Consider the following 24,168-nt stretch of genomic DNA (forward strand, 5'->3'; position numbering starts at 1 on the left):
GTCCAACAATTTTGTACAAAACTAATTGAAGGCAAAGTTTACACAATTCGATATTTTTCTCTTGTACCTAACAAGAAAGAATATCGTGTTGTGAGCGATAACAAGATAATGATACAATTTTTTCAAAATACATCTATTAAGGGCGTTGCAGATAATAATAAAATTTCGTTGCATAGATTTGATTTTGTTCAATTGCAACATTTAGATCAGTTCCGTAGTAATGCAACACTCCCTGGTATATATTTTACATATTTTCAATTTTTATTTTTTAAAAAATTCTATAGTGTTATCATTCGTTTTACTAACTCTTTTTTTATTATTTTTTTTTTATATATATATATATCACTTTGCTTTACAAGATGTGGTTGGTATGGTTGTAAACGAAATTGGAGATTCAATTGAGATAGAAGACAAATGGTAATTATTATTATTTTAATATATTTGTATATATTATTATTATCAATTACGATAAACTAAAACTTATAATTGTATGATAATTTATATTTGATTTATTCTAGATTTATTAGTAAATTATTTGTATTTTGATCAAAGAAAAGTATGTTGTATAAGCTTTGAATTGTCTATTAGTAATTACGATTTGTGTCTATATTAACTATTAAGAGTTACAGTGTATAGTCATCTAACATTTTCAAAACTACCTTCACAATTAGGTAATATGTCCATAATATAAGACAAATGGTAATTATTATTATTTTAATATATTTGCATATATTATTATTATCAATTACGATAAACTAAAACTTATAATTGTATGATAATTTATATTTGATTTATTCTAGATTTATTAGTAAATTATTTGTCTTTTGATCAAAGAAAAGTATGTTGTATAAGCTTTGAATTGTCTATTAGTAATTACGATTTGTGTCTATATTAACTATTAAGAGATACAGTGTATAGTCATCTAACATTTTTAAAACTACCTTCACAATTAGTTAATATGTCCATAATATACTTTAGTTAGCTTGTCTTAATCTTCACGTAACTATCAACTCTTTTTCTTTCTTACCGAGTAGAGTAAGTGAGTATACATACTATAAATAACACTTGCTAAGTATAGTTTTAGTTTACACGCCGTCCATGATATAATATTATTGAAGTTGACTTTAACTTAAATGAGTAGAAAATTAAGTGATCAATAGATGACATAGGAGATTAGGAAATTAAGTGATTAATTAGGCATATACATGCATATACAGTCAATTTTTATTAATTAATGGAGTACTTAAGACGTCATTTAGAGCAAGTTCAACCGTAAGAAGTACTGTACTATAATATACTCGTAATATAATAGGGGAATTAACCTAAGGTGATACAAAGACTAATATAATTTGAAATTTTGAATTGTATAAATTTATATCAAATGTCAACTTTGTTAATATTGATATATTGAGCCAATTGAGGTGTTTAACAGATATCGAGTCATGCCTAATCTTCGTAACTAATGTAAGACTCCATTTCATGCTAATTGGCACTAATTTAAATACATATTAATGGTTTATTGTCATAATGTCATTATAGATGATAAATTACATCTTAGTTTAGATTAAATAGTTGACAAGTCGTACGCACATAGGCACACTCCACTTTACATTAGTATGATATTGTCCGCTTTAATACATTTGTATATATTATTATTATCAATTACGATAAACTAAAACTTATAATTGTATGATAATTTATATTTGATTTATTCTAGATTTATTAGTAAATTATTTGTATTTTGATATCATGGTTAGGGGACAACGAATCCAATTAAAGATTTGGGATAAAGTATTTCCTGAATATAGAAAAAAAGATCTACTTACTGATTCCAGTAAGCCTTTTGTTATAGTTGTTACTTCAACAATGGTGAAATATTTTAATGGTAAGTATCATATATTAGTCATTATAATAAATTTTTTTTTTAATATTTACAATGAATAACCTAATTTTCCATTGCCATTTTGTTTATAGGGAAAATTAATCTAAATACTTCTGCATCAACCAAAATTTATATTCATCTTCAAATTTTTGAGGTTGATGAATTGAAATCTTTATGGAGGTATGTTATTTCAATAATTTTAATTTTTATACTATTCTTTTCATCTAAGATTTTTAATTATTTGATATATTGTATTTAATAATTTCAGAAAAAATTACAAAAGTTTAATTTGTAATGAATCTATTAAATACAAATAATATCTTTACATTTATATAAAATAAATCAATATATTTACCAAGAAATGAAAAATTGTTGCGATATAACATCAAATCTATCCATTGTAATTTTTTAATTGGTCGAAAACATACCTTTGCTTATGTGGCGCGCCAAATGCTCTTTAAAAATGCCTACTTTATATATATATATATATATATATATATATATATATATATTAGATTTTTTTTTTGAAGAATATTGATTTTTTTAAAAAAAAAATTGAAGAATATTAGTTAATTATTAATAATTTATATTTCTTTTAAATTTTTTTTTTTGTAAAAATAAAATTGATTGAACTTTTTCTTAAAAACAAAATATCAACATTGGACATGAAGAAATCAACTCTAAAAAAGTTGATATTTTAACGCTTATGAATCATGTAAAAAAAACATTAGAAAAGGTATTTTAATACATCACTTTATTATACTTAATACGAAATATATGATAAATCTTAAATTCAAACCTAATTTTATTTTTAAATCATATAGGATTTGATCTTCTATTGCATGGCTAAAGTGGATACAGTTATGAGTGAAAATAGTTGGTATTATATCTCATGCCCAGCATGTAAAAGACGTATCACTCCAAGAAAAACAGATTTTTGGTGCATTCCTTGTGAGAAACAAATTGAAAGGCCCATCCCAAGGTTTGTTTCAAATTTCTTCTTTATCTATATTACAATAATTGATTAGACGAATAATAAATTATATAACGCTATTTTTTTTTCTCAATCAGATATCGATTGGAGCTTAGTGTTATCGATAATAGTGGGAAAACAATATTTGTAGTTTTTGATGAAGAAGCTAAGAAATTAATAGGACAAGATGCAAGTACTCTTTTTGAGGCTCATATTTATGAAAAGGTTTTTAAAATTGCTCTTTAACAATAGTTAAAATATTAAATTGTTCTACAAATGCTTTTATCACTTATTTCAATTAAAATTGACAGATCAATGATCATAATGATGATGATAATGACAATGAAGATGATGATACACAAATTCCAAAGATGATTGCAAATATCATCGGAAGAGAGTTAGTGTTCAAAGTTAAAATCACCGCTTATAATCGTACAGCAATTCGACAAACTTTTATGGTGATGAGAATTTTTGACAAAAGTGTCATTGAGGTACTAAATAATTGTTACAAGTATTTAATGTTTATTTAGAATTCATGAATTTAAAATTTTAATTTCTTAAAACTTTACATAAATAATTTTGATGTAGAATAAAGATGTCATAAAAGATAATGAAGATACTTCAAAAGATGTAATTACAGTCGTTGAAGAAACCGCAAAACGCCCTTTTAATGATTCATCCGACCAAATCACATCAAAGAAGATAAAGACATATATGTTTTAGGATATATATAATTCATTTAGATATTTTTTACAATTTCTAATTTTATCTTATAGATTATTTAATAGTATGCTAATATTAACACTTTAATTTGTGTACTTTGTGTATGATGCAGATTTAGTTTTATGAATCAAGGATTCTCTTGAAACATAATAAAAGTCCATGTTCAAGAAATAGATATTTAGATGATAGTAACAAATAATACTTATGTTAGCTTTTTAATTTTTTTATTATGTAACAACTTTCGAGATTTATAGTTTTTTAATTTGTATATCTTTCATATTCGTAGATGGGTCCATTTTGTTGCAACCACAATTTTTTTTTCCATTTTATTCTTTGCTTTAGAGAAATAAATACTTTCCGTCGAAAAATAAATAAATAAATATCTGTTTAAATGGGTTAACTTGACACAATACGAGAAGTTTGCCAACTCTAATATTTAAAAATAATGAGACATTTTAATTAAAAGACATTAGAATGTATGAATAAAATAATTTGAATTATTTTATGAATATGACTACACATGAGTATTTAAATGGAATTAAAATTGTAAACGAAGTTAATAAACTAACATAATGTAAACAGACCAAAGAACACGGAAAAGGGTAGGTGGAGTATTTATTTATTTATTCTTTAAAAGAAAGGAGTATTGACAAAAAAATATAAGCAAATTGAATTTTAATTATATTATTAATAAAAAGTAGATTTTAATTAATTGTAACAATTTCCCTTTTCTTAAAAAATAATTGTAATAGCTAATCCATTACAGTAATAATTGATGTCTTCATATTTATGATTTTATCTGTTCTTATTTAACAAATAAAAAAAAAATATTACCAAACCCGTGCATTGCACGGGCTTCACACCTAGTAGTAGTATAAAATCAACAATAACAGTATATTTATCAACAATAACAGTATAAACACAACCTTAAACCAATTTTTATAAAACGATAACATTTAAATCAAACCCATAAAAATTCCAAAAAACTTAAAGCATATAAACTCAGATCCACATATAAAATAACTTTTAACAATTTGAATCAAGTAAAATAATTAAAATTTCAGAAAAACAATTTATCGAATATGCAACAATAATACTTCCTCCGATTTTTTTTAAATGCAACTTTGGGGCCTTGTGCGGTTCACGATGCAAAAGTTAAGGGGTATGTGAAAGTGGGGTTAATTAAAGGTGATATAGTGTGTGGAGAGAGAAAGTTTGGCCCACCACTTGGAAAAGTAGTGGGAAAGTAAGGGTGAAATAGTAGTTTTAAGGGTTTTTGTTTACCCAAAATAGAACGAAAATAGAAAGTTGCATTTAATTGGAATCGGACTAAAATAGCAAAAGTTGCATTTAAAAAAAATCAGAGGGAGTAGTATACTAATCAGCCAATAACTGTATACTAATAACAAAATAACAGTATAAAATTAACAATAACATTATTAAAATCAATAATAGCTATCACCATCAAATAATTCGCATCGTCGTCTTCAACCCCAAAACATCCAAATTCAACTTAGATGGCTGAATTATTGTCCTACCTGAATTGTATATTGAATTATCAACAAAAACTTGCAAATTCCATGGAGATAGATCTCTGAGCTTTGCGCTTAATTTCGTTCCACAAAGGAGCCCTACTTCCCCTTAAGATTTCTGATGAATAGCCACCATATTTGGATTCTCCTCCAATTTTCGGTGAATAGCCACTAGCTATGACTAGGGATAGTAATGGGTCCGAGACCTTACCTAGACCCTGTCGGATCCTACCCTGAAATACAGGTATGGATCTTATTTTCTTAGATCCTATGGGTATGGGTAGGAGGGTATGGGTCTATACGCACTCGGATAGGGTTAGGGTCTGGGTATAATATTTTCAGACCCGAACCCTACCCACGGACCCTTAAGACTCATACCCTATCCAAACCCGTATATAGACCCACACAATATATTGACTTAGAAAAAGTTTCAAAATCAAATAGAAAAAAATCTTAAGGATAATGATTTTATAGGATGTTAATGATGAAATCGAGTATAATACGAAATACAGTTATAAATAGTAGGCTATTAACTTTCTAGTTGTGCGCTTGATTATACAAGACTTTAAATTGTATTGTGCTTATGGATAATAATAATTCGTTTATATATCATTTTAATATTTTTTATTTAATTGTTTTACGATATGTCAAACTAATCGGTCATGTTCTTATGTATTAGTTTATTTGTTTTTTAAGCATACAATAAAAAATAGACAATTAAAACTTGGGAAAAAAAGGTTAGCGAAGGACCCATATTAGACCCTAGATCCTACCCAGTCCCTACTAGACCCATAGGGTCCGGGTAAGGGTCTGAAAATTTTAGACCCTAAGGGTCCGGGTAGGGTATGGGTATGGATTGAAAGATCCGAATACGAGTCCGGGTATCATTAGACCCTACCTAGACCCTACCCATTGCCATTCCTAACTATGACGCAATTTTTGAAACTCCCTGTAATCCTCTAGTGTTTTTTATGGGGAAATAGTTTACCCAACTTTTTACCCCCTTTACTTTTCTCCCCTTTTTTTCTTTTTATTATAGTTTTGTTTTTCATAAAAATAATAACAAAATATTATGGTATTGGCATGAGGTGCCTATAACAAGCATTGGTCCATAATTTCTCAACTAAAAATACGGAAGATTAGTTATTATGAGACGGGGGGAGTTTTTGACAAATTATTCGGTCTTATATACTCCCTCCATCCCATAATACATAAGACGTTGGAGTTTTTCACTATTCATACATTAATTTTGACCATAATTTTTCACTATTATAATAGAAATAAAATTTATAATAAAATATGTTGTTAGAAATGTGTTAATATAAGGTTTATAATGTAATTTTTATAATAGTTTTCATTAATATTTAATTATCTAGAACAGAGGGCGTAGGCAAATAAGCATCATCCAAGACCGTATAGGCAAATAGCATAATCCAGACTAGGGGTGGGACTTCGGTCTGGCGGTTCGGTTTGACCTCGGTTTGAGTCGGTTTCGGTTTGGAGCGGTTCGAATTAAAACGGTTTAGTTTAGCTGGCGGGTCGGTTTGGTTCGGTTTGGGTTAGTCACGGCTCGGTTTAGTTTCGGTTTATTTCTTTGCGGTTTAAATTCGGTTTGGGTCATAAGCGGGTCGGTTTATAAACGATTCGGATTATGTCGGTTCGGTTTGATACGGGTCGGTTTAAGGGGTGGGTTTACCCGGGTCAATGTCAGTTCGGTTTATAAACGGTTTGGATCAAGCCGGTTTGGTTTGAAATGGGTCGGTTTAGGGGCGGATTTACCCGGGTCAATATCGGTTCGTTTTATAAACGGTGCGAATCATGTCAGTTCAGTTTGAAATGGGCCGGTTTAGTAGAAGGTTTACACAGTTCAATTGGTTCGGTTTATGAACGGTTTGGATCATGTCGGTTCGGTTTATAAGCGGTTTGGGTCATGAATTCATGATTGTTTTAAAGATCGCGTCATGACCATTTAATGAGTTGATACTTATAATACGATAAATCGATAATTAAGAATGTACAAGTATTCAATTAGATTGATCAACAAGTGTTTTAAACTTTTAAGTTTTAATAATCAGATATGTAAATATGTTTATCGATTGTAGTACATACCAATAATTCAACGAGGCAATGATACTTATGATAGTATGATAATGATACCAACCGTACATTCGTACGATATGATATACATAATAATTAATCTATAATTACATATACATTAACAATATCGTATTGAATCAATTTTCATTTCCAAACATTGCATTTCTTATAAATTATAACTTACACGAGATTAAATGGATTCGTTATTTAGTTTGTTACTTTATTTAGATTACTAACTCAAACAACTTAATAAGTTAAATGGACGAAATCACGAAATCACTAATTAAAGTGGTGATGAAATCATTATGCAATACTAATGTACGAATAGTCAAATATACAACGGTTAGATTGAATGCCCATGAAAAACAATGGTTAGATTTTCATTACTTTATTAGTTATTAGTATTATTACTTATTAAGTTATTATTAGTTTATTATAAATACTGATATACAGTCACAGACTCACAGATATATATAATATACATATAAACTATAGAGATGTCAGATATTGATGTGCATTAACTCATTAAGTCATTAACGGGTCGGTTTAAACGGTTTCGGTTCATAAACGGGTCGGTTTAAACGGTTAGCGGGTTACAAATGGTTCGGTTTAAACGGTTTTTTTTTTCGGTTTAAACGGTTTCGGCTTATAAACGGTTCGGGTCATTAACGGGTTTATAAACCATTCGGTTCGGTTTCGTTTCGGTTCGGATTTGCGCAGTTTGGTTTGTTATCGGTTTACGGTCCGTAACGGGTTGACATTGAGCGGTTCAATTTGGTTTCGGTTTGATATTGAACTGTTCAGTTCGGTTTTCGGTTTATATTTATCGATTTATAAACGGATCGGTCCGTAATGGTTCGGTTCGGTAACGGGCGGTTTCACGGTTCGGTCTGAAAAGTCCCACCCCTAATCCAGACCATAAGTTTTTGACAAATTATCCGGTCCTCAACTGTCTCGACGCTTGAGCTCAAACTCAAATACTGACGCTCTCAAACCCTAATTTTTCAGATAATTCAACCTTAAATTCCGATTTTGCTCAATTATCTTCTTCACTAAACTCCCGTCATCCTCTCTGATTCAGGTATTTCTCTGGACTATTACATTCAATTTTTCAAATTTCTTATAATTGTGACTTTGATTTTTTAGTTTTAATTTACTATTACCATGCGTGTTTTTTTTATTTCAATTCAATTGAATTTGTGAATTGTTGGATTATCGCTTTTGATTTTGAGTGGATTGGTTGTATATTGAAATTTCAGAGTTGGGTTTTTTTTTTTTTTTTTTTTTTTTTTTTTTTTTTTTTTTTTTAATATTGTTAAAATCGAGCGTTTACTGAGGCGCATTATATGATTTCGACTGTTGGTTGTTCTCAATGAGTTTGTTTGTTTATTATGGAAACCCAATTTAATTTTACCTGCTGTTGGAAATTAGGGTTAGATTCTGGCACCACATGTTTAGGATTGACAGGAGTTTCTTGGGTTCAAATATATTTTCTGCATTGACCAATTTAGGGCTTTGTTTGGGGTTGAATCTGTTTGAAAGGAAAGCATTTACTTTGATAGTCTTGAGACTCTCGACTCTCAACTCTCGAGTTATTGATTAATTTAGCTCAATATATTTGGGCTTTGTTTGGGGTTGCATTTGATTGAAAGGAAAGCGGTTACTTTAATAGGCTCTCAAGTCTCAAGTCTCATGTCATTGATTGATTTAGCCCAAGATATTTGGGCTTTGTATGGGGTTGCATTTGATCGAAAGGAAAAGCAATTACTTTAATAGACTCGAGACTCTCAACTCTCATGTCATTGATTTATTTAGCTCAAGATATTTGGGCTTTGTTGGGGGTTGCATTTGATTAAGAGGAAATTCATGATTGATGATCATGGGCAAGAGTCTCCGTGCTCACTGGGAAGGTTGCTAACTCCTCATTTATGTGACTGGTGGGAATTGAGTTCTATCTCAGAGATATTAGGTCTATGATATTGTCTGATTGCATTTTCTTTGTAAGGATTGTGTTCTAGTATGTTTATAGCTTATGTAATATGGATCTATTTGTGTATTTTTTTTCCTTTTCGTTTTTTGACCTGTCCTGTTTACTAGCAGAATGATATTGTCTAACTTTCTAGTTGGGAAAATAATAGTAAGTTGATCCTCATGTCAGATTGGTTCTTAGTCAGAACGTTTGATAGCAAAGGGAAAATGCCTACAGAGAAAAGTCCCAACAAACTTAAATCAGAAGTTGTTGATAAGGATCTAGATATAGATAAAAATCACAGGCATCGGCGTCAAGATGCTTTACTGCTTGAAATTTCACCGGCTTCTGAATCCAAGCAGGATGTCAAAGATGCAAGTTCCATGTTGGAGAGCAAGACTAATGGAATAAGTGAAAGAACCATTCAGTCTAATCCACCAGCAGTCTCCCGTGGATCTTATCGTCAGGTTTCCTTAAAAAAAAAGAAATCTTTTGATCTTTTTGATTCTCTTTTGCAATTATATATTTCTGCAATGTACTTATGTGTATCACTTATTTATTCAATCTGTTTGCCATGCTCTGTATTTCCATTCTTTTTTTTTTTGTTGGCAATTAAAATGAAGTGGCAATCAAAATGAAGGAAATTATGTCATAAACCACCTTTTACAAACCAAAATTTGCGAGAAATCACCTTATAAAAAAATGTCGAAAGAAACCGCCTTTTTAAAAAAAAATTGATGTAATTACCACCTGCTGCCAGAAAAGAGGATGTTTTCAAATTCTCTGACATTGATTGAGCATGTGTGAGGTTCATGACTGCATTAAACCTACCTCAATTGGGAATATTTGCCAGAGAACACCTTTTAATAACCAAAATATGTGAAAAACCATCTTATAAAAAAAAATGTTGTTAGAAACCAATTTTATTTTATTTTATTTTATTTTTATTTTTTTTTAATAAAATGTAAATAAATAAACGCCCCAAATAAGATGTGCTTTTTTACTCTCGTCCTATTTGTTTGGTTGTTCCTTCTTCTTTGTTTTGCGTGTTCTTCGTAAGTGTACGTGGTGTCGGGATTGTAAATTATTCTAACTTTAAATCTACAACTTGGATTTTATGAGCCCATGACTTCAACCTTGCAATTAGAACACCGCATCAACACTTGGTGTTTGCAAGAAAGTGAGACATTGTACCCAAAATTACAACACGTTTCCCCCATTCACAATTCTATTATCAAACCCTAGATTGTTAAAGGAATAAAGGGAGATTTTGTCAAAGAAAGAAACAATATTTATAAAAAGGTGTGTTTTTTTACAACATTATTTTTTGTAATTTGGTTTCTCACGAATTCTGGTTTTTAAAAAGGTGCTTTCTAAAAACATTTCCTAATTTTGGGGATTATTAAATGAAGTCATGTGCCTCGCACATGCTCAATTAAAACCGGAATGTTTGGTCAATGTCACATACTCCAGCGAAAGGTGGCAAATTGCAACAAATAATTTTTAAAAAGTGGTTTGCTATAACATTTTTTTTAGGTGGTTTCTCAAATTTTGATTTTTATTAGGTTGTTTGCAACAAAATTCCTAAAATAAATCAAATGATCGATTTTATCTCCAAAAGAATAGTTTTTGTTACATACAGTGGATGTAGCTGAGCAGATTTACAACCAATAGAATAGGCATGCTCAGACCACCCACAATACAAACAAATGTAATGTCCTTCCATTATGTCTGTCCTTTACAGCTCTGTTTTAAGGCAGAGTAGTATATTGTCTTCTTTCATGCTCTATGCTAACCTATGGTTGTGCACCATGTGCAAGTTGAACTGCTTTCTTTGAAGTTATTATCAATAAAAAGTGCTGGCAATTATTATTATTTTGTTCGACCGTCAATGGAATCTTCCTCCTTCTTCTCCTTTTTAAAATCGTACCCTAGCTGTTTCTATTCTCTGTTAACTAAAGCTTTGGGTACCTTGTTATTTGTTCTTTTTTTTGGCTGGAAAGAGGGTATGGACTATGGAGTACTTATAATCATGAATCATACTTTCTTTCGCTCCCAAAAATTATCTACATTTTTGTAAGAGCTTGCAGCCTATGGGGTCTCCAATGGGTTTAACTTTTAGTTTATAATTAGATGGGATAGATTTATATTATGGAGGGTAGATGTTTTGTATCATGATATAGGAAGCAATGCTCTATGCATTATTTTCTAATTTTTTTTTTTTTTCTGGTAAGAAGGGAAAAGAGTGGCAGCAGTGGCTAGTGGGGAGGTCAGAGAGATTTATGAACATTGCACCTTTTCTGGTTATAAGTGGATCTGTAGAGAGGTCCATAATGAGATTACTGTTCTATACTCTATAGTGAAGTTACACCTAATTAATATGGTGAAGTGATTATACAAGGACACTGTGTTGGGCACAAGTTTTAAAGAAATTACAAAAAGGCCTTGTGAATGGTGACTTGAAACATTACCGAAATGGAAGTCTATATCCCTTTTCTTAACATAGAATAGGTTTCACCAATTTTCATGATACTGTGGGTTTTAGTTCTTAACGTGCCTAAAAATGTTCTGCAATAGGAAACAAAATATTTGGGAGTTATAAGGAAGAGAGGTGTGGTAAGGATCTTTCTTGTGTGGGTAAATAGTTCGAGTCTCTTTAGGAAGAGAGGTGTAGTAAGAATCATGTGTTTGTGTGCGCGTGAGTTGCATGTGCGTGCATGTGCATGTGCGCGTACATGTGTGGGATGCTTTCATGCTTATGGTTCGATATGTGCTTTGACCAGCTATCAAGTCTACCAAATGCTTTGCTTTCTTAAATACTCTCAAATTACTTACATGTGTCTGAGTCTATAGAGTTGAAATTGCCAGTTCCCACATGAGCACCTCCACCCCATACTTTTCCACTTCAATTCTCTGTTTCCCTGATAAACAATCTAGACTGGTATGTAATAGGAAGAAATCAGAAAAATGAAAGTTTAGAGGAACCCGATCAAGAGGAAATAAAAAATTGAGGAGTATTGCGTGATCATATAAGACCAATATGATTTATTATCTATTCAATTTTTTCAGTTAGTATGCTACGAACATTAGTAAAAAAATTGCTTATCTAAATAAAATATTGTTTGACTACATATATGACAGCTAATAGAATAAATCAAGTAAATGAAACAAATATTATTTATGAATGTACTCATCGGTATATATTCATGCATGGTTTTATTGCTTAAGGAAAAAAAATTTAAAACATGCTACAATCTTATTACATTAAAAGTAAACGAGACAAATATTGATAAATATATAATGGAACAAATAAGTCTTAAATGACATGCTGCAATCTTGTTGCATTAAAAGTAAATTAAATAAATATTATCTTTTCCATTAGGAGCCTAACCATCTAACTCTAAAACTCTCCATCTTTGAGGCGGATTAATTGATTTCATAAAAAACCTACTCTTCATTTTCATCTACTCTTTAAAGGAGGTTTATTTTCAAATACTTCCTCTTCAAATGATTCATTAATGGGTTCCTCAGTATGGATAGCCTCATTTCTCCTTCTCCCAACCAGGGGTGCTAATGAGACGAGACAATTTGCGAGGTACTCGAGTTCGACTCGGTCAAAACTCGACTCGAGTGAGCTCGAGATTGACTCGAAATGTTAATGAGTCGAGTCGAGTAGCCCATTATTCGACTCAAAAGCTCATGAGAACCTCGAATTCCTTTATATAATATTATATTCACTAAAAATTTAAATATTTTGATAAAAAAACTTTTTTTTTACATTAATAATTAAAAAATAAAACGTTATTTATGTACTCGTATCATCATATGTATTATTCTCAAATGAAAAAATTAAAGAGAATGAAGAGATGTTACACTAAATAGAGAGTTCTACTAAGACGGATCAAATTGCAAGCTACTCGAAATCGACTCGGTCAAAGCTCGACTCGGTCAAATTTGGTCAAAGCTCAGTCAAAACTTAACTCGATTAAGCTCAACTCGATATGTTAACGAGTCGAGTCGAGTCGAGCTACCCCAAACTCAAACTCGACTCGCATCATAAGCACCCCTACTCCCAACCCTTCATTAGCTTCTCCATTAAGAGGTAAGGAACACCCCATCCTGCATTTCTCTTTTATTTCTACTTCCTCTTCATCAGATTTCTCTACAAAGTCATTGTCTGAATTCTCTTCTACCAGTCCACCTATATTTTCCACTGGGTTACCTGGATTATTAGGGACAAATTAGGTATTGAGGTAGGTGGACTGGTGGAGGTGTGATCCTTGTGGATCCTTGCAATAAAGGTTCCTCTCAGCCAAATCATTTCCATTCTATGGACTCACATGTGTTTAAGTAAATTGAGAGTTTTCAGGAAGAAATATGTCTTAAAAATTATGTACGTGTGTGTGCACATGTGCATGTGTGCTGGATGAAGTCTTATGTTTCTACAGTGCTTGGACAAGTTATTAAGGCTAGAAACTGATTTATTTTGTGCTTTAACCATGCAAATATCCAGTATAATGATATTAGCATGGATATGAATACGTCTGTATTATTCTGAATGTGCTATTTGTTCAAATAGGCATATCTATGAGTTTGATCACTTGGTGGTTATTCAGTGTTTGCAAATCCATTTACTGGGCTGAACTAGGAGGGTACTTGTTCATCCAATGATTTCAGTGCCCCCGTGTAAGTGTAACTATATTAGGCTTGCCTCTTCATGTCTTGTAACAGCATGATGACCGCCGAACTGCCGCCCGAGATGGCAGCCGCTCTGGACGCAGATCAACATCTGGTGGGTTTTTTTCTTTCTTAACTTGTGGTTGCTTTTCTTGTTTATTATTTATTTTTTTTTTTTATCACAATTTCATTATTGCTACCTTTTCCACTTTAAAAATGTTCTTACTTCTTAGTTTTGAGGATGCAGGGATACGAGTCATGTGACCCACATAATTTCTGACATTGTACTAGATGCTTCTCATAGGATGATAATAAAGCTACAATGTGACCTTATAACGGTATAACTTGACACAGTTAGAATGTAGTCATACCATTATCATGGGGAAGTTCATGGGCGAGGGTTTTCTTGATGTGGGAGTAGACAACTGTAAGATTTGCACCCTTGCTTTGCTTGTCCTCTCCTTGACTATAAACACTTCTCAGTTTCTACCTTCCTTCCCATCCCCTCCCCCCCCCCCCCCCCCTCTTTCTCCTTATCTTTTGTTTGAAATCAACGCTGATGGCGGATTCACCCTGCAGGGGTGGAGAGTGATTTAGAAGTCAAAGGTTTACTGTATGAAAGTGGTTGTTTGGAAGAGCTTATAATCGGCCGGATTGTCAGATGGGTATCTTAAAAGTTGAATAATCCTTTTACCAGATTAGGTACAAAAGAGTATTTAATAAGTATTTGGTGGCCATTTGAGCTCGTTTATGGCTGGAATTCTCTTTGAGGTTGCGGGTTTTAATTCTCAAATTTTCTCTTTCCCTTTACCCTATTTATTTTTCCTTTCATGTTCTAATCTGAGGTGGGAAATTATTGAAAAAAGGACAAGGGGCAATAAAGAAACCAGGGGAACCTTTCCATCACAAAACCCAAAAGTAAATTTCCAGCGAATAAAAAGACCCAAATTACTGACTGTCCGAGCTTTTCAAGGTACTCTTATGTTACTAAGTTTTTCAAGGTACTCTTTAAATCCCCATTTGATTTTTTTGGCTGCTGTACTTCGTCAGTGGGAGAGGATGGTAATTAGTATCGAAAAGTATCAGGTAACTTAATAGTCTAGACTTTAGTGCTTACTGCCATTAGACTGAAGGGAAAGAAGGGATTGAATTAAGGCATATAAGTTGGTAGCTGGAGGACGGAAGTATGGATTATGATGAGGGACTAGAAACGTAGCAGGCACTTGTCACAGTTTCGCTGATGATGAAAATTTCAGAGCTTTTGTTGGATTGGAGTAGCTGAGGCACCAGGATATATGCATTAAGTTGATTGCAAGAGATGAAGGCTTTACTTTGAGCAAATTATTCACTCCACAAACTAAACCATTGACTTGGGTGTCAGAGACTCATTATTTTCTGCTTCCTTGTATTTCATTGTACTTTTGAGAAACTCTATAATATCATAAGGATCTACGGCTTATCAATAATTCTTGGAGAATTGGAAAAAGTCCTCAAAGTCCCTTCCCCTATACACTTCAAACTAGATATCTTGACATTCTTTTCTTAATTCGAATCACTTTTGTTATGCATCTAAATTTGTTGGTTAATTCATTTTGCTCTCTATTCTGCATAGAACGTGGATGGTGGAGCGATTCCAGGGACGAAGACCGAGCAGCACATAGATCAGCACCTTCTAATCCAAAAGTAAGGGAGGAAAAAGCTCGAGCTCAAGGTGGTGACAACCATGCCTGGCAACACGATAAATTTTTAGAAGCAGAATCTGATGCACATCCACCTACCAAAAAAAGACGGCCATTTAGAGAGGAGAAACTTCCTCTGAAGTCTGAGGATGTAGATAATGCTGTTCCTGAACCTAGTAAGTTTGACCATCCTGCTAGCTCTACTGGTGGTACTGGAAGATGGGAACACAGAGCTCATGATCGTCGCCCTTTGGAAAGAAACGAGCATGACCGAGGATATGTAAAGGAGAGGTCGTTTTCAAACCGAGGACGAGTTGAAAATACTGGCTTTCCTCCCAGAGGCAGGTTTAATGGTGCTGATGATAATGGCAAATTCAGGGGGAGGGAGAATTTTGGTGGAAGACAAGGGTATCGTTCAAGTGGTTCCCAGGCTGAGAAGTGGAAGCATGACTTGTATGACGAGGCTAATAGAAGTCCACCCCTAAAAAGGAGGAAGATCCGGTAGCGAAGGTGGAAGCATTACTTTCTTTGTAGATTGGGCAAGGCTTGGTAGAATCACTGTTGTTGGTTCTAGATTGAGGACTTGTTAGTTTGTGTAATTCTTATATGATTGTCTAATGTCTAGTGATTCTAATTTGGCAATGTTAATTGATCAAGCCTTTTACAGCTTTTGGTGTGCTGGGAGGACTTTGTTTTGTACATTTGGCATACAATTGCCAATTGTTTGTGATTGATCCTGGCCGTCCTGCATTTCTCTATGCTATATTAAGACAACGCTTGAAGCATGAATTTGTAACTCCATTCTACAGCAGACCTTGAAGGTTCGTTTTTTCTACATCTTTCGCTTTTGCTAAGTTCAAATCTAAACAGAAGACATCATAATTTTGACCATGAATGATGACGATGCATGTTGAGCTTGAATTGACTTAGCTCGAGCTGTACTCAGTGAGTCTGATACTACGCTCAACTCGAAAATTTGTGTGCTCAATGTTGAATTTTCACTCAAATTCACGAGTTCAAGCTGTAAACGAGTTCAAGCTGATGGCAATGTATAATAAGTGCTCTCAAAATGCATGCAAGCCTCAGTGAATACTTTAAATTATTATGTCAAAATTATGCCACTAAATCAGCAAGATGGCAAGTAGCAACTATAAGCTGTCCGTGTGAATTTATGCTAAACTCGGTTCATAGGCGAGCAAGGGAGTTTCTATTGTAGCCAGACGTGGCCTAGAGAGTTTGCTGTATGAAAATACACATGAGACATGGCCTCATCTAATAATCCATTCCCTGTTGATTCTCCTGAAGGTGCTCCAGTACATTTTTCTTCCCAATCAACATTTCAGCCAGTCCTAGCAAGCAGATATACAGAGATTTTTCAGACAAGAAATGAGATAATGTGACGGCTAATACTAGACAAAGGTAGTACTACTTGCTGCCTCGAAAGAGCTCATTATTATTAGTCGTTGATAAAGCGGGGAACAGAGTGTACCATTGGTATAGTGACGACAATCATGGTGGCCAAGGCGTAAATCAGTTTGCCAGCTGCTGTTGAACTTATAGGCAGCTTCTACAGCATTTGATAACTTGGATGAACCAATGTACCAACACTTTTTCTTAGGAATCTTGCTAATTTTCCTTACCAGAATATTTCCTAAACAATCAAGATGATTAACAAAAGAGAGTTACAAATTCGTGCAGTGCTGCGGGTTATGGAGTAAAACAAATGCGATGAACCGCAGCACGAGTAATTCACAGTATCCGCTTACCTGGGATAGCTCTACCAGATAAGGCAGCCAGAGCCACATATATGTTTTCAGGATCCTGAGGCTGAAAATCAAACACTAAGCCCTGCAAACAATAACCATTCTACAGGATAAGGACAACTTGATCAAGTCTGATCTCTTCAATAAAACTATCCACCAATAAGCAATGTCAATTTCTATATTGTGCTCCTAAGATCACCATAGTGACACACGTGAATCACGAGTCCTGTACACTATGGCGGAGCATCATGCTTAGTGCTCCCGGGAGCATGAAATAATTTTCCGAACTTTTTTATTTGGGGGAGGGGGTGATATGGAAGAGAGCAACCTGGCAATTTGAAGGAGGAGAGGCAGAAGTTATGGATGGTTTGATGATGAGCATGAAATGCTGAAGATTCCACAAGTTGAGAGAATAGGCAGCAGACATGAGTAATTGAGCAGGTCCCTTGGTTGCCCGTAGAGGCGTTGTGGCTACATAAATTTCATCTCTGCCTCTTCCCGGCGCCGTGAATGAGGAATTGCCTGGAAGGTTGATGGCCATTTTTATCACTTTTTATTGTCAATTTACCTCTATGCTGTAATGACACATTTAGACACAGAATGTGGTTAGCCTCTTAGAAGTTTTCTGCTTTTCTCAGATAAGTGGCCAGCAGTGGTAGACCCATCCTATTTTTTACAATAGGTATCAATATATTGATATATTGAATTAATAATATCCTTAGCTTTGTTTTGGACCTTTATATAACATAATAAATAAAAAACTAGTATGTAAATTTATAAAAGGACTACCACCGCGATTGTTTTGTGTCTTACAAATCTTAATATATCTAGGTTTGTCTTGTACAATATTGACTAGGCATATTTGTTTAATTTACAAATATAATCTGCAAGTCATAAAAAGTCTACAAAACTTTTTGTGTGCTTTGGGTGTATAATAATTTTAGTACATGTCTTGTAACTTTTTAAATCATAGAAGATGAACTCATATTTCATATTGCTGGACAGTAAATTTATCATATCATAGACAAAGACATGGAGTAATTTGTTAAGGATTTTGACACAAACAATTTAGAAGATTGTTAGCAGGTCAAATAGAGTATGTTCAATCTAATATAAAGGACAGTGAATTTACTCTAAACAAGTATAAAACACACAATACACCGTATTTTATTGATCTAATAGCGAGCCAGAATTATACTGCCCATCTTGGATGAACATACAAAAGTCTGATAAAAGCTCATTACATCCTTATTTCACCAAAATGGGCTTAATTCGACCACATCGAAATTACAACCATTACTACATAATACATATAGCTGACCAATATAAATATTCCTCTAATTTAACATGCACACACAAATTAAAAGGAAAGGTAAATCCGTTACATAATCTCAGGAAACGGAAGTTTTTTTCCAAATCATGCAGTATCAGCCTCAATAACAGCAACAGCAGCCTCTGCTTCTGGTTCTGCAGGTGCTGCAGCAGGACCAGCCTTCACTTCATCACTCTTCTCAGCCGGCTTCTTCGCTTCTGCAGTGTCATCCTGCTTCACTGTAGTTTCCTCCCTTGCTTCCTTGACTTCTGCTTCCTTGTTTTTCCTTTTTGCTTTCCTCTACCCACAGGCTCTGGTGCCACCTTTGAGGACTCCTCGACAGGAGTAGACGACTTCTTGTCCTCAACCTCCAGCTCTTCTATTGCTTTCTTAGCCTCCTCGACTGCTTGATCATCATCCTTTGTTTCAGTGTTTTCTTTTTCTTGTTCTGCAACATTTTCTGCTTCAACTGCAGCAGGTTCTGCTGGCTGTTGTTGCTCTTCCTCAGTTTTCGCGTCTTCTTGTACTGCAGTATTTTCAGTTTTTTCCACCTTTTACTGATGTTGGTGGCGCGGACTGTTTCTCTTCTGCAGAGTCAACCTTAGGCTGCTCTGGCTCGGCGACTTCTGCTGCCTTCTCTTCTTCTAATTGTGGTGAAGTTTTTGCTGGTTCCTCCACTTTCTTCTCCTGTGGCAGTGCATTTTTGAGCTGAAGCAACCTGTTCAAGTTTTAACCTTAAGAAAATAATTTGTTTGAGTCCAATTTACTTCAATTGGGCGGTCCATAAATGATTCAATTACAAGCCCAAGGCTAAGGTTCAACTCTCCAACCATGTCAAGTCAGTTAAGGCCCGGTCAGTGTGGCAAGCCCACTTGATTCAATGACCACTTATCTATTGAAAAAAGGTATAAAAGCATTTAATCCTCTCTCTACAATCATACACATTAAGCCTCAAGCAATTAATACTCTTGCACAGCTTTCTATTTCTAAACGTTGTACTGACTTCGGCATCGGAGGGGCTTCCTCAGCAACACCTCCGAGGCCAGTTTATGTGTGTCTGCTGTTAGGAAACCTCGGCTAGTCATCACTCGGACTGAGATCAATCTTCAGCCACCAAAAAGGACCTTGCCGAAGGTCCATTGATTTTACCCGAAACATAATTAACTAAGAAAAACAATATGGATCTAGATGAAGTTGCTAGTGGACCAACAATTTGTTGCTACATATCAATAATTAATATGTTTCTCAATATCTGCATTATTTGATTGAATACGTAGAGGTTAACTCAACATAACAATTAAAAAAAACGAAATTCAATTTTAGATGTTAGCTATCAATCATACTCAAAGTTAGTGCAGGGATAGTTTGAAAAATCAAACTGATGCATCTATTGTATAAACGGATGTGGCAAATGAGAACTCCGTACTATTTTGTAATCATGCACCACGAATGGCAGTAAAAACCTTAAGATGTATGCAATCCTTATTAAAACAAGCACATGATCAAAAAACCTTGATAAATTATGTTTTCAAATACTGTATAAATTTAGCTAGTGAGAGGATTTAAAATAGTTAAAAATACTAGGAAGGAACACTCAAGTACAATTATTGGGTATACATATTGTACTGAATCAACATATATAGACATATAGTACTGCATCACTACATACTCCCTCTGTCTAAATTTAGTTACTACGATTATAGTACAACGCGACACAAGAATATTAGGAGTATTAAATTAATTAATCTTTAATTTTGTTGTATATCATAAGAAATAACTAGATTGATAAAACAATAATAGAGGAACTGAGGAATTGATATTGAATTATTATTTTACCTGGACAGTGGCCATGGCTATGAAGGAATTTGAGTAAAATGATGAAAAGTGATTAAAAAGAAAACAAGACAAGGGTGTTAAAAGAAAGCAAAATAAGGCAAGTGAATAAGCTGAGAAAAGTTGATGAAGAAATTGATCAATGGGAAAGAGTATTTATAGGGCTTATCAAGTGATGGTGCATCTACAAATTTTATTAGGTGGGACCAAGGGGAAAAAAATAAAATAAAAAATGATTCTCTAGTGGAGTATTTTGAAAACCCTTGGAACTTTAATGAATTGATAATTTGATCGCACTGAATTTAAGGTCAAATTAGCATGCATGTTGGCTTGGTATAATATGAGTATGTCAAAAGATAAGAGATTTTACCATATCTAATAGAAACAAAAATGATTTATTTGAATAAAAGGGTTATTAAAATATAAAGATGAAAAGTTAAGATAATAAATATTTAACAACATTGAAAGCTGTATGATTAAGTTTTAAATTTTAATTTAACTTAAAATTCTCTATGAATTAAGATTTTAAGTCACATCGATGTGGCTGGAAGTCAATTTAAGTCAATTTACACTATGAATCTGTGTTAAAATAAAACCTTTCACTTTATAAAATCTTAGCTTACATGTATGTAGCCATACAACAATAATGTAACGCTATTTTTCTTTATAATTATTGAAGAAGTGAATTGTAGTATGAAATATTTTCAAATTTGAACTTACAACATTTAGAAAGTGACCGATTATTTAGTTGTTTGAAAGGGAGTTAGGGTGAACCGAGATAAATCTTGTTTAGTTTGTGTTTGATATCATCATTCAATGTTTGGAGTTGTGTGCTGCTGTGCTTTGTGCAGTCTCTCTTAAGGGTACCCTCACTATGATTCACTCATGTTCATACATAATACTCCTAGAATCCCTAGTTATTGGCTATTTCTAGCAACCTCCCAAGTTTCTATCTTAGTGAATTGTTAAGTATTCAGTAAGTCAAACTTAGGGACTAATGAAATATGATTCATTCAAGACTTTTTTACACTGGGATATACCATTACACGATCATATACATCTCATGCTAGAAGCTATTATTTCATAAAGTAGAATTATTTATTATAACTCAAGATTTTATATCTTTTTGTGGCGAAATCCAAGAGATCGCGCATGTTAAATTGTGTAATATTAAGCTATGAATATATGAATAATGATAATATCAACCTTTTTTGTACAAATCTTTGTGAAAAATATACAATAACTGAAAATCGTAGGCCATCTCCCTAGTGTAAAATTCATTGAAACAAAATAAAAGAGTACAAATATACCTCTAGACTTTTATGTGAATAATGCTCCGATCCATTTTTGTTTGGATCCTTTTTTAACAAGATTGTTGTTTTGTATCTTAGTCCGATCCTTATAAATACTTAGCTATATAAATCTTTTCAAGTTGGAACTTTTTTTTTCTCACATTTGTATGATATAGCAAAACATATGTTACAAATAATTTTACAATTTACAAAACAATTTGGAATTTTTGTTGGATCAAAGTAAATTGTACGTTAATTGTATCAAGAAATGAATATTTAGAGCAGAAATTGCGCAACGAGCCATTTATGTTTAAATATTTAGAATTATTTGAAAGAGGAATAATTTGATATGGAGTAATAAAATGAATGTATAATGAATTAATGATAGCCATTACTTTATTTATTTTCCTGATTAATAATTACTAAAACTAAACCCTTTTCTATTTTATAGATACATTTATTTTAACAAAAACAAAGTGATAACTTACAAGACAATCATAAGAAAAACTATTACATATTTACATGCATGAAAGAATGAAGATATATGCCTTTCATTTAAAAATAGTAAAAGAGACATATAATAAAAGAAAAGAGCCAATATGTTAGGTTTAAGTCCTAGAATCATGGTGAATTGAAAATGGTTGCTGAATTTCATTACAGAAACATAAAACGACATTATATAAGGTAGCAAAAAAGCCTTATTTTCAAAAACCTTGCGTAAGCAAATGGAATAATCATGTATATCTATTGGTGCTAATTTTGAACATGATAGATCTAGCCATTGGAACCTAACTTATTAGCCACCGAAAGGCCTTCTCTGACCCACTTTTCCCCCATATATTTTTTTTGTTGGATGGGACTCATATTGGTAGTCATGTCTAGTTACATGGTCAATAAAAATAGTATTAGGCATTTAGGCTACTAGCTATATACCCTTTACAGTAACGGATAACTGTGAGTTCAATTGAAACAACTATATATTAGAAGATTGAGAAAAAAGTAATAAACGGAAATAGAGTTGTTAAATGTATTGAATGAGATCACGAAACATATACAATCATGGCTAGGAAGTTATAATTCTTAGATAAAAAAAAAATAAAAAAAAAAAAAAAAAAAATAAAAAAAACTTATATAATTACGGTATAAGTGCATGTCGAAAAGACAAAAACTCTAAACTCTATAATTAACGAAAAAACTATTTACACATCACACTTTGTATGAAATAGAAGTACATAATTATACTTCCTAATTCCATTCAAAACGGCTATTTAACCCTTAAATTTTACAATATCGCTCCATAATAAGCTAAATAACATGTTCATTATTCATTTTAGCCCCCAACTGGCCTTGTGTGTTAAAGGTCATCATGACCGACAAAAACCCTATTAACTTGTAACTTGCTTCTAAGTACGTCTTCATATTCAGTTAGCCTGCTCAGTAATCACATCTACTCGACTAAAGCCTTACTAGCTTGTTACTTGTAACTTATCTTTTTATCGAATATCGTAAGAAGAAGAAGAATGTATGCATGGTAAAAGAATATTGTAGATCCCAATTATATCTAGCAAACCCAACTGAAGACTTCGTACGTTTATGTTATTAAAAGTGACTTGATAAATGTGCTAAGAGCCATGTTTTATTGTCACTAGTTCACTACACATCCCATATTAAACCTCAAATTCCTTGTTTGGGCAAACGGCTAACGCCCCCCTTCCAAAAGTTGCTTAATTAGCTTTATGATTTCATGTACTATGACCGATTAGAAAAAATTGGACGGTGATTAGGCCCCACTAATCACATCTTTACAGCTTCATGGCCAATCACATTTTGCCAACTGTCAAAAGTATTAATCATCCTACGTGTTTCCTTGTCAAATCCGCTACTAGTCTTCTATCCTTACTAAATTGCATGATTTCTTCATTGATTCATTAATGGAATAATAGGGTTGGGTGTACGGTTTATATGTTAGTTCTAGTGAATAATTCTTTTCATCATTAATTGTTTTTAAAGATACATCTTTTTTTTTAGTAAGTTGTATTTAAGATGGAAACTTAGTTCGCTTGGCTTATTGGAATTCTACTTGTGAGAAAATAATTTTGTTGTACCTTCACAGGGTTAATATATGAACCAAGCGAGTATTATTATTCACTGACACACACTGTTTAGGGTAAAAATACCCTATGCCACGTGGCCCAGTAGAATGATGACACGTGGCAGCCCATCAGAGGTCCAACGGGATCCAATCGGATGCTGACACGTGGCGTTGTACCTCCAATGGGGGAGTAGATCCTCATCTGCTATAAATAGAGGAAATTCCTCATTTATTACTCGTTCATAAATACATACACAAAACCCGAGCAATAGTAATTGCAGAATCTCTCTGAATCAGTGAGAAAAAACCCATTTACTTTCCATCCGTTTACCCATCCGGAATCA

General features: G+C 33.0%; 2 protein-coding genes and 1 long non-coding RNA gene across 3 annotated transcripts; 1 reads left to right on the forward strand and 2 right to left on the reverse strand.

Moving 5' to 3' along the window:
• The first annotated feature begins 7,984 nt into the window (after positions 1 to 7,984).
• On the forward strand, positions 7,985 to 16,037 carry LOC110692029. The gene is made up of 4 exons (XM_021869022.1): positions 7,985 to 8,288; positions 9,366 to 9,643; positions 13,908 to 13,968; positions 15,466 to 16,037. Exons 2-4 carry the CDS (start codon positions 9,404 to 9,406, stop codon positions 16,035 to 16,037), a joined length of 873 nt encoding a protein of 290 aa, XP_021724714.1. The 5' UTR covers positions 7,985 to 8,288; positions 9,366 to 9,403.
• Positions 16,038 to 16,609: 572 nt separating this feature from the next.
• On the reverse strand, positions 16,610 to 18,050 carry LOC110692064. Its single transcript, XM_021869053.1, has 4 exons — positions 17,624 to 18,050; positions 17,299 to 17,380; positions 17,022 to 17,183; positions 16,610 to 16,881 (listed from the first exon to the last, which is right to left on the reverse strand). The coding sequence occupies exons 1-4, from the start codon at positions 17,834 to 17,836 to the stop codon at positions 16,805 to 16,807; spliced, it is 534 nt and encodes a 177-aa protein (XP_021724745.1). The 5' UTR covers positions 17,837 to 18,050; the 3' UTR covers positions 16,610 to 16,804.
• A 395-nt stretch (positions 18,051 to 18,445) lies between these two features.
• Positions 18,446 to 20,547, reverse strand: LOC110691866. The gene is made up of 2 exons (XR_002505352.1): positions 20,444 to 20,547; positions 18,446 to 19,294 (listed from the first exon to the last, which is right to left on the reverse strand). It is a non-coding gene; the product is annotated as an uncharacterized LOC110691866 (long non-coding RNA).
• Between the last annotated feature and the right edge of the window lie 3,621 nt (positions 20,548 to 24,168).

This window comes from Chenopodium quinoa, unplaced genomic scaffold (genome assembly GCF_001683475.1).
Source record: "Chenopodium quinoa cultivar QQ74 unplaced genomic scaffold, ASM168347v1, whole genome shotgun sequence".
Lineage (NCBI taxonomy): Eukaryota > Viridiplantae > Streptophyta > Magnoliopsida > Caryophyllales > Amaranthaceae > Chenopodium > Chenopodium quinoa.